We start from the raw sequence: 15,633 nt of genomic DNA, 5'->3' as shown, positions 1-15,633 counted from the left end.
ATCCACCCCAGAAATACATTTGCACCTCTTGTCGTTACTGTAGCGTATTCTTCCTCTGGAGACCGGGTAGGTAACAGACCAAACGCCCCTCCTCAGGCCGGCCTCGGCCGCTCGGTACCTGTCCTGGCTCACATGCCTCCTCCGCGGTGCGCCCTTTGCGGGCGGGGGTGACTCCCGGCCTGCCGAGCCCGCCCCTCCGGCCCTGCCCGGGGCGGGGGGAAGGAGGAGGGAGGGAGGGAGGGAGGCCGGGCGACGGGCGGCCCGGAGCCCCGCGCAGCGGCAGCAGCGGCAGCCCGCGCCCCGCCGGCTGCAGCGGGGGCAGGTGCGGGGGCTTCCGCACCGCGCTGCGAGGAGGAGGAGGAAGAAGGAGGAGGAGGAGGCGGCGAGAGCGGGAGGCCGGCGTGCCCGTGGGCGTGCTCCCCGGCGGGGAGGGCCGCCCGCAGCCCACACCCCACCCCCCCCGCCCCCCCCCGCTCCCGCCGCCGCTAACTTTGCCTCTTCGGGAAGAGCCGCCCTCCGGCAGCCAGAGGGTCGGCGGAGCCCCAGCGGTCGGGAGCCGTCCCCCCGCGATGAAGGGCCGCCGGCGGTGGCGGTGGCGGGGGGAGCACCGCCGCTTCGCCGCGGTGCTGGTGCTGTACACGCTGCTGCTGCTGCTGCTGGTGCCCTACGCGCTGGACTACGGGGCCCGGCGGGGACGGGCGGACGAGGAGCCGCTGCTGCGGCGCTGCCCCAGCCTGGAGGAGGCGCTGAGCGAGTGGGGCTGGGAGCAGCGGCAGCCTCCGCTGGACGAAGAGGAGGAGGAGGAGGAGGATGAGGAGGAGGCAGAAGGCGCCGGCGGCGGCACGGCCGGGGCGGCGGGTAACGGCAGCGCGGCGGCGGCGGGGGGGAAGCGGCACATCTACCTGCACGCTACCTGGCGCACGGGCTCCTCCTTCCTGGGGGAGCTCTTCAACCAGCACCCCGACGTCTTCTACCTCTACGAGCCCATGTGGCACCTGTGGCAGGCCCTCTACCCGGGGGACGCGCTGAGCCTGCAGGGCGCCCTCCGCGACATGCTGCGCGCCCTCTTCCGATGCGACTTCTCCGTCCTGCGCCTCTACGCCGCCCCGCCCGGCCCCCGCGACCCGCTGGCCGCCGCCCCGCCCGCCGCCGCCGCCAACCTCACCACGGCCGGCATCTTCGGCTGGCGGACCAACAAGGTGATCTGCTCGCCGCCGCTCTGCCCCGCCGCCCCGCGGCCCCGCCGGGAGATCGGCCTCGTCGACGGCGCCGCCTGCGAGGAGACGTGCCCGCCGCGGGCGCTGCGGGAGCTGGAGGCCGAGTGCCGCAAGTACCCGGTGGTGGTCATCAAGGACGTGCGGCTGCTGGAGCTGGGCGCGCTGCTGCCGCTGCTGCGGGAGCCCGGCCTCAACCTGCGGGTGGTGCAGCTCTTCCGCGACCCCCGCGCCGTCCACAACTCCCGCCTGAAGGCGCGGCAGGCGCTGCTGCGGGAGAGCATCCAGGTGCTGCGCAGCCGCCACCGCGCCGAGCCGCGGGGGCCGCCCCGCCACCCGCAGCAGCAGCCGCCGCCGCAGCAGCTCCTGCTGCCGCCCGGCCTGCTGGGCGGCGGGCGGGCGCCGCAGCCCCAGCACCGCGCCGAGTTCTTCCTCGGCGGCGCCCTGGAGGTGATCTGCCAGGCTTGGCTGCGCGACCTGCTGCTGGCCCGCCGCGCCCCGGCCTGGCTCCGCCGCCGCTACACGCAGCTGCGCTACGAGGACCTGGTGCGGGAGCCCCGCGCCCAGCTGCGCCGCCTGCTGCGCTTCGCCGGGCTGCCGGTGCCGCCCGCCCTGGAGACCTTCGTCCTCAACATGACCCGCGGCGCCGCCTACTCCTCCGACCGGCCCTTCCTCATCTCGGCCCGCGACGCGCGGGAGGCCATCCACGCCTGGCGGGAGCGCCTCAGCCGCCAGCAGGTGCGGCAGGTGGAGGCGGCCTGCGGCGAGGCCATGAGCCTCCTCGCCTACCCCCTCAGCGGCGGCGACGCCCGGTAGCGGCCCCGACCCGCGGCCGGCGGGGAGAGCCCGCCGCCGGGTGAGGGACGGGACGCGCCGGGTAGCTGCGCCCCGGGCGGGCCGCAGGGCCGGGCCCGGCCCAGGCGGGAGTTGCGGCGCCGCCGGGCGGAGCCCAGGGCGGGGACAGCGGCGGCCCGGCCGCTCCCGCCGAGGGTAGCGTGGCAGAAGCAAACCCGCCTGGCCCCGGGTCCGGGCAGCGCGGCGGGGCCCGGGCCCGCCCGTCCCGCCGCCGCGGGGGCTGTGTTTGCTCCGGGGAGCGGCGTGCCCGCGCGCCCGGGAGGTTTGGAGAGCAGGGGTTGGCAAGAGGTGTCCTCTGGGCGCGGCCTCCAGCTCGAAGCCCTCGCCACGTGAAACCGCCGCCGTGTGTGAAGCACGGGTGTTCTTCAAAAAAACGGCGTCGAAACTTAAAAACCCCCCGGCCGAAGGCTCTCGGCAAGGAGCTAAAGGGCCCGAAAGGCATTGCCGTGAGAGCGTCACCGTTCCCCGGTGCCGAGGCACGCCGGCCGCTGTCGCGTTGCTGCTGCAGCACGTGCGAGGGGCAGCTGCGAAGCCGGCTGCAGCGGTCAGGGGAGGCCTGGGGGTAGGGGGGTGCTGCCGCCGGCCGGGGCTCAGCTCTCCTGCTCCCGGCCTGGAGGTGGCTCGGTGGGGCTGGGCTCTGCCCCACAGGTCACTGATGCTCAGGGGACAGGGGGCAGCGGCTGAGGGAAGGGCACCCATGTCCGACTCTGTCCGTCGTTCGGAGCAGCAGGGGTAAGCGGTCCTGCGGAGGGGGTAAGCATTTGCCTGCTACGTGTTTCAGAGATGTTTGTGGCAGAAATCTTTGCTTTTCTAAAGAAATCTGTAATTCTTTTTAAAGTAGGAATTTTTTTAATATACTGATATAGTCAGGTGGTGATACTCATGTGAAGTACAGGTGACTAACATGGTTCTTGGGGAGGTGTGTAGGCGTGACTGTAAATGGAAGCCAAACACTCGATACTTCATTTTGTTTTCTCAGCCAGATGAGAGAATCACTTTTCTCCCCTCGCTTCCGGGCTGACACATTGTGCCGTGGTCCTCCTGGTCACATCCCTTCTGAACAATAACATCCTCTCAGCTGGCAACTCCCAGACGAAAGCAAATGTTTCCTAAGAGGCTAAGTCAGATTAATAGCGAAGTTCCCAAATAAAAGCTTGTATTTAACAAAACAAAAAACTTAAGTTTCATTTTGGATTTTAAAATGACATTTTCCTGTAGATATCCTGCAACTTGTATGAGAAAGGTGTGTGTTATCTGCGAGTACTTTTTTTTCTTTGTTTCTTAATTTGAGGAAAGAAGGTTCCATTGTAATTTAGGGATGCAGTATTGTAACTTCTTAGAGACTGCTGCTGAGTTCATTAGGGTCTGGCAGCGTTTAAACGGCCCCGCAAGAGTATACAGCGTTATAGGGATGTTTACATGCAGTTCTTAAATACAGACTGAGAATGTGAACTTCAGATTCAGGATAATCCAGGATCAGGAAGAAAGCAATATTTATATAAAGTGCTGGAGATAAAGGCTGTTCAAAGACATTACGTTATCTTGGAGGAGGTGTTTGAATTGCACTGTAGGTTTTTCGTGCTCTGAATATTGTGCTGTAAAACATGTCAGTGAGTTAGGATGAACCTTCATGTATTTTTAGCTCTTTTTCTTCCTTGACCCTCCCACCTGAGAGTACATTGGCATGAGAAGCAAGTTTCTTTCATTATCTGACAGGAAAATGTAGTCATAAAAATGTTTTTGAGTAAATCTATCCGTTCCATGGTAGCATGCTTCATACAGTTCTGCACCCTTTGTAAAGTAAAAATTACAGGGGGACGTTTTGTGCTGGAACAACCTTTCATATTATCTAAGGGATGTTTCTGTATTCTCTCACAGGCACTGTGAGAGCAAAATTTCCCTCTGGGTGTTCTAGTGGTATTTAATAATGGTATTTGTATAGGTGGGCAATACCTGTATTTAATGCCTTGATAACCAGTGTCAGGTAACTTATTTTGGAAAGCTTCTCTGGGAATACACCCAGCCTGGCTTGTACTGACAGGCTTGGGAAGAAAAGAAGGTTTTTCTTGCATGCCAGAAGACAATACGGTACTTATTATGTCAGATGGGAGATGAAAATCCAGTATATCTCACTGATTTGTTTTTAGGAAGTTGCAGTCACAGATTCGTACGGTGCAACTGTTAAGCATTTGCTTCACCTCCACGGGGAATCTTGTCTTGCTGTTTCAGGCGGTAAATGTCTTTCATAAGAAGTTTTTAGAAATCCACGCTTAGTTTCACTTACACCAATTCATCATGATGAAAGAAGTGTTGACATCTAGCCTGACTTGATGCTTATAGCTGGGAAGAAATCCACTAATTGCAAATTGTTTAGTATTTTCTGAAGCAGTTTCCGTGTTTGACATAGATGCGTTTTCTGTATCAGGACTTATTTCAACGGAAGTTGTTCACTAACACAGTCGCTCTTTGTTAGTGATTAATTCAGTCTTTATTAGTGATTAATTTTTTTCTCACCCCAAGCTGTTCTTGTAGGGTTTTTTGTATGCTGTGAAAAGGGCTCTGTTGGGCAAAGCAAACAAAATACAGCAAGTGCAATTCGTGGTTTGCATTCAGGGTGACTGAGTTCATCGGAAGACTCTTCAAAACAATCCACAGGGAATATCCAAAGCTGGAAAAGGAGTAAATAGCCCAGAGTGGGATCTTAGAGCAGGATGTGCAAGAGCATCTAAGACCGAGTGACAGTTGCTTAATGCCCGGTGCTGCGATGTGTGCGTGTCAGTCACTAGAAGGCTTTCTAAAATGCCCCCGCCTAAGGAGGACAGCTAAGGCTCACCAACACATGCATCCTATTTTTCTCTTCAAGGGGTTTGATGGTGTTGGAAAGCATCGTTCAGGATGTTTACAGCATATACTTGGTCCTGATACTCATACCTTGAAGAAAAAAAAAATGCACTGTCAAATGTCAGTGTCAGTACTTACCTGAAAAGACAGAAACAGGACAAGCAGCATGGAGTTTCACTGGCAGAGGTCTTTGGAAGTAAGCAGAACTTGCTGAAAGCAGGACACCCAGGATTAAACTGCATTTGAGTGCAGCTGGACATTTACGGCTTGGTCACCAGCTTTTTTACTGTTACTGGGCTCACCTGAGATCTTGAAGTAAAGTCCCAGCTTTATTATATGATGTAGAAAACCGAACTGTAACCACATCTTTTAGAGCAGAGGATGGCATGATAAGCAAGGGAACAATAAATGCATTTTATAGCCAAGCTGAACTTGGCAGGCATAGAATTGGAGAGCAGGACTGAGCCACAGAGTTTTAGTAGTTCAGATTGAGATTTGGGAAAAATACCTATTTGTGCTACATTACATACAATGAATTAACAGCTTTAATATATTAAAAACATAGTGGGAAACAGGAACAAAACTGACAAATGCTCACAAGACTTATTTCTATCATCTGTTTTTACTTAACTTGTGGTCATCATGCATCTGCCTTAAGGGAGGTGGAAACTTCAGTACTATAATTGTACATAAAAGGCTGTGATATTTCCACGCCGGAATTGTTAATTGCTCTCTTACAACATTATATCTGTATTTAAATGGTTGCTTTTAGGAAGACAACTGCAGTGACATACTTGTGAGAAAAGCTGAAAGTCCAGGGCCAAGAAATACTTAGCCCCTGCCTTACTTTTACTCCCTAGAACATTATTGACAGAGTCCTTGTAGATATCCACGGTATGTACTTGCATACTTCAGATACAACAGAAATAGTTTAGTAGCTCCCTCAGTTGCAGTATCTAGCAGAAGTGTTAGAATGATCCTGGAGTTATTTAACAGTATTGCACAAGTCATTTTAGCCTCCCCCATCAGTCTGCATCAAGTTCTGAGTTTTCACATTAAGTTCTTAATATCACCACTTTCAGTGAGCCCAATGATAAAAAAAGTGTGCAGAATTTCTGGGTTTATTATGGTAACGCAGTTAAACAACATCTTAGTGAGGAACTGAGCTCCTGAAACACTAAGAGCCGACAAGCCTGACGGCACGTTCTGTTCCTTTCTTGAACATGATGAGTTGTCGCTGTGACTCTGACGGTGTCTGGAGGACTGGGACAGTAAGAACGGTGCAGGTCATTTCTCAGAATCACCCTGCTGTCCGTGCAGCACTGGGACTACCTTGGATGTCATCTTGCCATTCCTGTTTAACCTGACATGGCCCCTACCACCTTGGAGAAGGATGTGGGAAAAAGACGACTGTCAAAGCAAATCTTGCACTAGTAGAAGTTTTCAGCACCTCACTGGCTCTCTCTGTGTGTGCGTGTGTGTGTGTGTGAGAGTGAGGGGCTGGGCTCCGGGTTGTCCTTCTCTTGACTGTGCGTTAGAGGTGAATGTTAAGTCCAAGCTTGTTGAGGTGGTTGGTTTCGATGACTATGGGACCTGTTGCTTGCTGTTGAGGCATGCCTCTGGCAGCCTTGGCTCTGGACAACAGGCTGGAAGCTGATTAACATTTTAGTACTTTGAGCCTGAGTATCGAGTACTGGGGAATTCTTCCTTCCAGCTCTGCTGCTGACCTACGGCACCTGCAGTGCCATTTCTTGGTGTTGGTAAATGGGAATCAGGTCTTTCCCTGGTGCTTCATATTTGTTGCCCTGTTTCTAATTGTCCAGCTTTGCCAAACTTCCAATTGTACATAGGCTGAAGCTTTTTCATCTTGGTCTAAAGGTTTAAATCTCTGGGAAACTTCAGTCAAAACAGTGCATGTTCTTTTGAACCCAGGGTTAGGATGTGGTGGTCTTTTGTCTATGTTCAAATACTCTCAAAGATGTTTTCTTTGAAATCATTTGTGACTTCAGTGCTTTGGGATAGGAACTCCCATTTGGGTAGGGGAAATGACCTCTGTGTAGAGGATGCCCCCCGTGTTTTGTTTTTACCTCTACCTTTGAATTTGGCCAAATACATTCATGTCTGTAAAAAACAGATAGCATGTGCTCAGTAAAAGTGGTTTTGGTATGTGTGTGTATCTTTGTTTTATACCAAATAAAATCTGCATTGGTTTTATCTTCAGTGAGCATGCTCAAACCTCTTTCTTTCCCATAGAAAAGCTCAGTGTGGTACAAGACGTATGGCAGCGGCAATTACAGCCACATAACTGCGGCGTTGGGGCTGAGCAGGGAGGAGTGTGCCATCCCAGTGCTCCCACTGATGCCTTCTCCTCTAGCCCCTCTTCCCCTGTTGCTGGTAGTCCTAAGGAAGACTCCCAAATCCAGCGTGCAGCTTTCCAGTGCTTAATAACATAAGGGGCTATAGGTGAGAGGGAGAAGACGTTGATGACAGATGGGGTAAACACGAGGGGGCAAGGAAAGGGAATTGCCTTCAAGTTGTAGAGAGCAGGATTTGTTGGGCAAAGGGCTGGGGTGTGAGTGGGATAAGGGACTGGGATTTGATGAGGAGGAGCAGCGGGAAGCTGGGACTGGTTTAATTGGAAAGGTCAGCTAGGAGCATGTGGGAGGGAAGGAAGGGACATGGAGAGGGCATGTTGGGAGGAGAAGTAGGGACCAAGAGCTGGGCTGCAATGAGGTGCTAGGAATTGCCCTGAGACCATTGTTCGGAGGAGATGGAGGCAGGGGAGGGAACTCAGGGGGGGTGGAGAGCAGGGTGAGGCCGAATCCAAATTGTAGTGGGAAAACTGGTAGCTCTTCAAAGTCAGGTCTTCCTGCTTCTCTGTTCAAATGGCTACGTAGACAACTGGCGGTGGACTAACCCCTCAGTGGAGTGCTGGTCCACAGTGCAAGGGTGGCTTGCCTTCCACTATTCCTTCCTCAGCCCGTACAAACACATTTCTCTTGCAAACCAGACTCCTCTCTTCCCCTCTGCATAAGGAATTTATTAACTGCACCACAGCTCTTCTAGCAGCATGGGAAGAAGTGCTCTCCTGCAAAACTGAAGTTGTAAAGCTTAAGCTTGTAAAAATAGAGCCTTCCCCCCGCCTCTGGTCCTGTCAGACTGAGCCTGTGAGTACAAGGGATGATGCAAGAGCTGCCTCATCCAGCTGCCTTTGCAGCCCCTTCTGCAGTGGGTGTCACCACCAGCCACCAGAACAGAGGAGTCTGGAGGAGGTCCTCGTCCATGGCCTTGGTTCAAGTGACAGATGTTGCACACTGGATTTGAAAGTCCCAGTTCTAGCAGTGACTCACATGTGTACCACTGACATCTATTGTTTTCAGTATGAGCTTTTTAAAAAATGCCAGGAAACCTGTGAAATATGTGCACACTGTTCCAGAGACGTTCGATGTCTGTTCTGCAAAGTCAAGCACTAAAGGAAATCTGTTGCCTCACCTTTCATGCTTCTTGACAGTCACCTATGACGACAAGTGGTTGGTTTTTCTCCTCTACAGCACTTGGTCAACGCATGAGGTTAAACCCATCTGGGGAAGGAACGGGTCATGCAACGTGTCTGACACCGTGAGCATTGTCTGGTCTGTGGCAGAAGTTAGAAAGCATGCAGGAATCCAGGAAGAGACTGAAGGAGGAGAAAGGATGGGGGCAGTGTCTCATGGTTGAGGTATTCAAAAGCTCTTAGAGGAACTGGACTCAGTCCCTGGCGCCAGACTATCTGTGAGATGTTAGACAAGTAAGTAAGCTTTTCTGAAGAGGCCAAGTCCGTATCAGGCTGCCAGCAGCTGAGTGACACTTTTGGTATGCTGGAGTTGGCTTTGCAGAACTGCTGTAGCAGCGGTCAGCGTGCGGGTGGGCCTGGTCAGGGAGCACTGGTGGCTCACGGGGTGACTCTGAACCCCTGAGTGAGCAGCTAGTTGTGAAAAGGGCAAATGTACAGTGGCATTGACATGTTCTCTTGTCTTAGCTTCCCACGTCCCAAGGGGATGAATTCAGATTTTTAATAGCTACAGAGAAATGTCAAGTGAAATAACGGCCCTCTGTCTTGGAGAAGACTAAGCTGTGTGGTTTAATTAGCTTCAAAGTGAAGGTTGAAAGAGGATAGCGGTGGACAGCAGCGTGATCAGAAGTGTGGGAGAGAGGTAATCAAGCTATGGACAATACTGGCATAAGAAGAGATTTTTGTACATGAGCAATGAATCATTTCAGCCTGGAAGTTGGAAGAAGGTGGGTTTTTTTTCATCATGAGAACAGCGTGGCAGGAAGGGAAGGAAAAAAGACAACTTGTTTTAAAAGACAACTCCATTAATTTAGAAATAGAAAAGAACTGATATGGTAGACAACCATGTTATGGCAAGATATGAAGCTGTGTGGCCCAGGAGCCCTGTGATCCAGGGAAAGTTCTGTACAGACTACTGAAGTCTCCTGAAAAATCAGTTTTAATGTACAAAAAGACCCAAGCACCAGTCTAAAGATGCTTTGTACATTTTCTTTATGCTCTGTGAAAAAGAGGCAATGCTGACCTTCTGGGAAACGTTGTAAAATAGTTTGCTCTGGAGTATTCTGCAATAGGTTAATGTCTCATAACATTTCCTAGGAGGAAATCTGGTAATTTTGTTTTTGCCAGTATTTGAATGAAATGTATTAGCGCTGTACAATAAATCAAGAAGAGAACAAACCCCACACCATTAACTTAGTAATTTTTGCCCTAGTTTTTTGAGAAGACAGGAGCTGAGGGGAAAGGAAAGGTGGTATGTGTTTATATAAGCAAAAGCTGGGTGGTCGTTCACTTGCAATAGGTAGAAATCCGGGCTGTGTAGGCAAGCGGAGGGTGCGGGGCCATACAGCCCTGGCTGCAGATGAGCTGTCTAATGTTTTGCTTTAATGTTTTGATCTGTGAAATGATTAGCCCCTCGTTTATGCACATGCATGAAACAGTACTAGTTTCAGGTGTGCTCTGGATAGCATTGTAAGTGCAGCAAAGATCTAAGTGCACTTGTTAAAATAATGGGAAGAGGCTGCAGGAGATCAGCCTAAGTACAGCAGAGCCCTCTCCGATGGAAGTTTTGGAAATATTTCTTCAGCTTTTCACAGTCATTTCAGCTACTGCTTGAGAAGGGATGACTTGGATGAATTGTCTCCTCCCCCCTCCTTTTTTATCTAAAACCAGTTTAAGAACAATTAGTGATACCTAACTTTGTCTCAAATGGATTTAAAGACGATAGGATGGGACATTTGTCACCCACCCCAAATTGTTCTTAAAATCATTAAGGATGGAGACTTCCTATCCTCCAGCAGTCATTTATTCCACTATGTCAGTACATCCACTGATGTATTTGAATCCCTGATTTAGTTTAAGTCCATTACTTCTCTTACTGGCTGTAGAAAACAGCCTGCTGCCATTTCTTTGTGCTAATTTGGTCTTACCACAAGCATGTAATTATAGGAGTCATTTTTACACAACAACAACAAAACTCCTAATCAGCCTTCAAGCCTATTAGTTTCCAATTCAGGCCTCAATTTAACAATTCTTGCTTTGATAAAGCACTTTGGTTCATTCATCCTTTCATACGGAGCAACTTCCACATACCACCTGACTCAAGCCCCAGAACTACTCCCAGTTCTGCATTAATGCCACCAGATAAATCTTTTAGTTGTTTATATAACCTCAATTTCTTGCATGAAGAGGTGCTTCTGCATACCTGAAACTTGGTCTTGGCTGTTCACAAAGGTTTTTATGTTTTATTGTTGGGTGCTCTAAGACATGGAAACTGATAGAAAGGAGGACTTGAGCTGCTTCTTTCTGATCAAGTGAGTGACTGTTGATTATACTCTGCAGCAAATGAGCCGTCACTTTAGCATCAACTTCATTTTGCACCTTAAATTGTAAATTGGAAACCATATCTTCCTATTGATAATAAATTCTCAGTAAAATATTTGTGTTATTTGGCTCTTCTAAGAATTTACAATTAAAGCAATTACATTCAGATTGGAGGTAACTAGCCAATACTTCTTAAACTTTGTTCCTTAATGGGAAGGGAGTTAAAATCTTGACAGGTAATATAGGTTATGTGTAGCTGCCTTGATATTTCTGCACTGGAAAATGGCCATGCTGCTGCTTTTAGCTCTCCACTAACCTCCACTAGGTTAAGTGTTCCTTGTAAACTGCTAATGCTAACTTTGAAAGAAACAGCTAGTCAGCAGTTTTAAGACTGAATAAACTCAACTTATTTCTAAAGTGAATTTCAGGTTGCTTGGAGCTGTCGAAACATGTCCTGTCACGCCTGTACCTACAGCTCCGCAGATTCCTACTAGGAGGAATTCCAGCCCCAAGATACTGAGCTCCCCAGGGCTGCTCCTGGAGCACTTCTCAGTGGGTAGAGGCAAAGAGTGAAACCACTTTACTGGCCACAGAGCAGGTGGGTGATGCCCCATCCTTATGGCAAAAATCCCACCCTTCTGAAGAGTTAGGCTGTGCCTTTAATAAAGTTTATTTAAAAAGTCTTTCCTATTGCATGGGAGTGGAAGGTCCAGGGAAAAACTTGTAAAAACTATCTAGGGAAGGTGATAGTTACTTCTTAAACTAAAGCAGCTGTAGTACTAGAAGCATCTAACTGCGAGCAGTCATTTGAATACCTCTAATGGCATAAGTACAATTAATACAGCACAAAGTTTACATCCTTTGTAGAGTCAGGTTTTGGAATAACTGCCAAAAGTTAAAATGAGGTTGATTATTGTAACCAAGTGCTTTCATACATGCATAGTATTACTGTCCAGATAAAGTGTGAACATCTACAAGAAAAAAATGCACATCCATCTTTGCAAATTTTCTTGGACAAAGGCCCAGGATGGACCGTATTCCTTTTCAGAAGCTTTTTTTTTTTTTTTTTTTTTTTTTTTTTAACTGCTGCCTCTTGCCCCACACTTCAGTTCCCAACATCATTTGTCTTTTTAACTGTTCCTGCTGTCTTCTGAACACTAACCGGAATGATTCCAAGCTTTTTCTTACAAGGAAACAGCTGTTTTATAGGGCGTTGCACTTGTATAGCTGGAGATGCTTTTCACTAAGGGCTACCCCACATTTTACAGTCAACCTTGGGTTCCATAATCCTGGGCAACTGAATATTCCAGACATTTTTCACCTTCCTATTCACTACCTTCTCCAGATCCAGCAGCACAAACCTATGAATGACATTGCTAGCAACTTCTCTCCATTGTGAAAACTGAAGATAAGAAACAGAACCAAGAACAAATGCTCAGTTATGAATCCTGATAGATTCTTCTTCCTACAGTGACTAGGACAGCATGAGCTAAGACTTCTTGCCAAAGAACTTTCCAAATATCATCTTATAAAACAAAGTATATCATCCAGACCTCCTTTGTCTGCATGATCATTCACTCTTTCTAAGAACAGATTCAGAAATTATAACTCCTCCCTATCACAGCCATACTGACATCAATTTATATTTTATTTCTCAATATAATAATGTTTACTTTTAGTTGTAGCTTGCAGCCCTTCCTAACATGATATCAGAGCAACTGTTGGATGCTCCTATGTGGGAATCATTAATTATATTTTAAGGAAGGCAACTCCAAATCAATTCTGTACCATGAGAAGAGGGCTGAGTTGCTAGCTTTGCCTCGAGGAAAGACCTGCCAGTAACAGCCCTTTTCACTTCTGAGCTGAAATATGTAGTTTATATGTGTATGTCAAGCCACAGTAAGTTTTGCACCACTATTAATCAAATGAGAAGAGATGACATATTTCTGACTTGACTAGAGATAACAAATATGATTATTTGTGCTCGTGCAGCTAACGGTATAACTCGATGTAAACCAACGAACTCCACAAAAGCTACCACCACCTTGTACCTGCTACTTCCCAGTGACTCCAAGGTGTACGTGAAGTAAGGGAGTACTAAAATGAAGAAGAAAGATGAAGTACTTCACTGACCTAGAATGGTAACACCATCTTCATACCTAACCTGAAACCTGAAGAGAGAGCAGGCGCTCTAAGCAGCACTGGCATTTCTTCCCTCGAGAAAGGAATGCACGGATGAAGCTGTAATCAGCACACTCAGAGCTGAAGTTACTGCAGTGTCTTGTCCACACAATTGAATATTTAGCTAAGTATGTACACAAGTCAGCCAATAGCAGAAAGGCCAGCAGGTGTTTATTCCCCCTCCTTCACCACTATTCTCCCCACAACATGGAGAGCTTTCACAATATTTTGCTTTTTCTCTCTTCCCCACCCACTGTTGTAGTTAAATGATAATCCTGTGCCGTTTAACCTCATTCAGGTACTAAGCTCCCAAACTAGGTCTCAGAGCACCTGCACTAAGCGCTGAAGGCCAAAAAACCAAACCCTGACACTGCAGATAGTTGCTGTCCTCCTTAAATCCTCACAGCTTAAAGTGCAAGTATTGGAAAGACTGTTGTTGCTGTAGCTATCAACACTATGAAGAGGATGCATCAGGGGATAGTGTTATATTCCAGTTCTACAAACCTCTGCTTACAGTAATTACTTCAGCACTGTTAAAGACATTTGGTGCAGTAGCACCCAGTTTCTTGCACACAAGAGATAAACACCACCTCTAGGAAGGATAGGACTTAATATGCATTATGGCCCTCCCTGACACAGTGCTTGGCCCACCCCCAGATCGAACCTGTCACACCACACAGGCTTTAGGTGCTTCAATAACAAGGGAACAGAAATCACCAAAAGTTTTGGACAGACCATCTACCATAGCAGTCTTAGTCAGGACAGCATGATATTCCTTGGATACCTAGTGTGTTTTTATGTTTGAAGGAACCTTAAGACACCTGCAGCCTTACTGATGTGCTTATATCTTAAATGACAAAACGTAGACTGATGGAAATTGGGTTAAGTGCTGCTTCTGATTTTGTGCTTTATGAACAGATCAGAACTAACACACAGAAACCCTGTAGCACACATCCTGTAACTACAAAGAAAAGGCACAGCAGCCTGTCTCCCTTAAAGGAAGGAAGCAAATTTGGGACATCCTTAGGTGGCTTACGTTCTCTCTGCTCCACCAAAACCTATGGGTCATATCCCTTTCTTTACTTCCCCTATCCCAAACTAAAAATCAGACAAACTTACCTCAAGTGACCCCGTGTGCTGGAAGCTGTTATTTCACAATGACTATTACTAACCAGCTGATGCGATCCAGAAGAGTATCTGCTGGTGTTTTGCTTTCTGGTATTAATCTGTGTCAGCATCAAGACATTCAGCCAGGCAATTTAGCACTGAAATTCAGGATCAGGCAGTGGATGATAACCTCCCTGATTAAACTAAAATCTGGAAATAAAATTCATAAATATGTTATAACATGGAACTGCATGACCTACTTCTCCCTGCCTCTGTAATAACAACTTCAGAAACTTTACTAGTTAAAAAAATAAATCCAATCTATTTCTTATAGCCTAAAGTTAAGTATTTTAACACTGCAGCAAAACCCTTTTAAGTTGAGCATTCACTTTCTCTGAGGGAATGCAAATCTGGTTTTCTGCAAATAAAAGTGGGAAAGTGTCCTTTAATTGCAGTATTTCAAATTATTGCCATCTGATTAACCAAATTTGCATAAGCTAGCAATGTAGCACAGCTTTGACGTTGTGCTCAGGCACAAAAGTGAAGTCTATTCTACCCCCCCCCCCCCCTTTTTTAAATATATATCCACTGTGTTTATATGGGATACTTTCAAGCTCCAAAATGTTAAAAAAATGCAGGAAACTAGGAGCATCGGAAAATTAAATGAAAAAACATTACCTTAACAAAAGCTAGAGCTAACCCAAAGGTTTTTAATTTCCCTAGGGCAAAGACTGCTGCTCCTTTGCAAGTACCAATATAAATCCTTTCTGGCTCCATACCACTATACATGAACCTGGAGGGGGCACTGGCTTTATTCACACCGGCATAACCATGTATTCAAAAAGCCAGGGCTTCTCTCCTTCCCTGCAGACACCTTTCTACACCACCAAGTTCCCTGGTATGGACAGTACAGGCAACCAATGAAGTCCTTTATTCCAGTATAAATTATTATGAGCTGCCTCCCCCAGTTAAGTTTTAGTCCCTAGTAAAGCTTCAAACCCAATGGCATTTTGGAGGTCTGCAAATCCACGTGGGGTGGTGCAAAACAGATTATGATCAAGAAAACAGCATAGGATAAAGGCATAGTGGATAAAGTATCCAAACCAGATCATTTTATTGCCTTAAAATATGAACTGATTCTGTATTTAATCACTTGGTCACAACTGCTTAATTTCCATAGCAAAAGCTTGTATAAATTGCAAGTATCAAATGAAGATATGAAACATAATTTGAGTCTGCAACACAGATTCAGATATGATTGGCCAAGCATTTACACCCCATTTATATGTAAGCACATTTTGTAAGGCACCTCCATAGTTATCAGACTAACGTTACCCTAGAACTTCTTTCAAAATTATTAAAGGCTTTTTAGATTCAAGAAAACATAGTAGTGATGTGAGATTACTTTAAAAAAATTAAAGTGACTTTCTTTGTTCTGGAGTAGAAGGTGGTCAGTGCTTCCCTGTGAAAGCCTTTGATTTTGTGATCAATTAGGATGGGGTAGTTTAATAACTTTTGAGGTATCCCATGGCCCTTGTTTTAGGATAAGGTATGCAGAAGCCT

At 47.9% G+C, this 15,633-nt stretch overlaps 1 protein-coding gene across 1 annotated transcript; it reads left to right on the top strand.

The window, feature by feature from the left end:
- The first annotated feature begins 253 nt into the window (after positions 1–253).
- CHST7 (carbohydrate sulfotransferase 7) lies at positions 254–7,130 on the top strand. The gene has a single exon (XM_074814984.1). It carries the CDS (start codon positions 570–572, stop codon positions 2,028–2,030), a length of 1,461 nt encoding a protein of 486 aa, XP_074671085.1. The 5' UTR covers positions 254–569; the 3' UTR covers positions 2,031–7,130.
- Positions 7,131–15,633: the final 8,503 nt, after the last annotated feature.

This window comes from Strix aluco, chromosome 2 (assembly GCF_031877795.1).
Source record: "Strix aluco isolate bStrAlu1 chromosome 2, bStrAlu1.hap1, whole genome shotgun sequence".
Classification (NCBI taxonomy): Eukaryota; Metazoa; Chordata; class Aves; order Strigiformes; family Strigidae; genus Strix; species Strix aluco.
The sequence above is the reverse complement of the archived record's forward strand: the minus strand, read 5'-3'. Positions and strand labels throughout refer to the sequence as shown.

Bases quoted from the DNA above. Each gene is read 5' to 3' on its own strand.
- CHST7 (XM_074814984.1), top strand. From the start codon at position 570: ATGAAGGGCCGCCGGCGGTGGCGGTGGCGGGGGGAGCACCGCCGCTTC.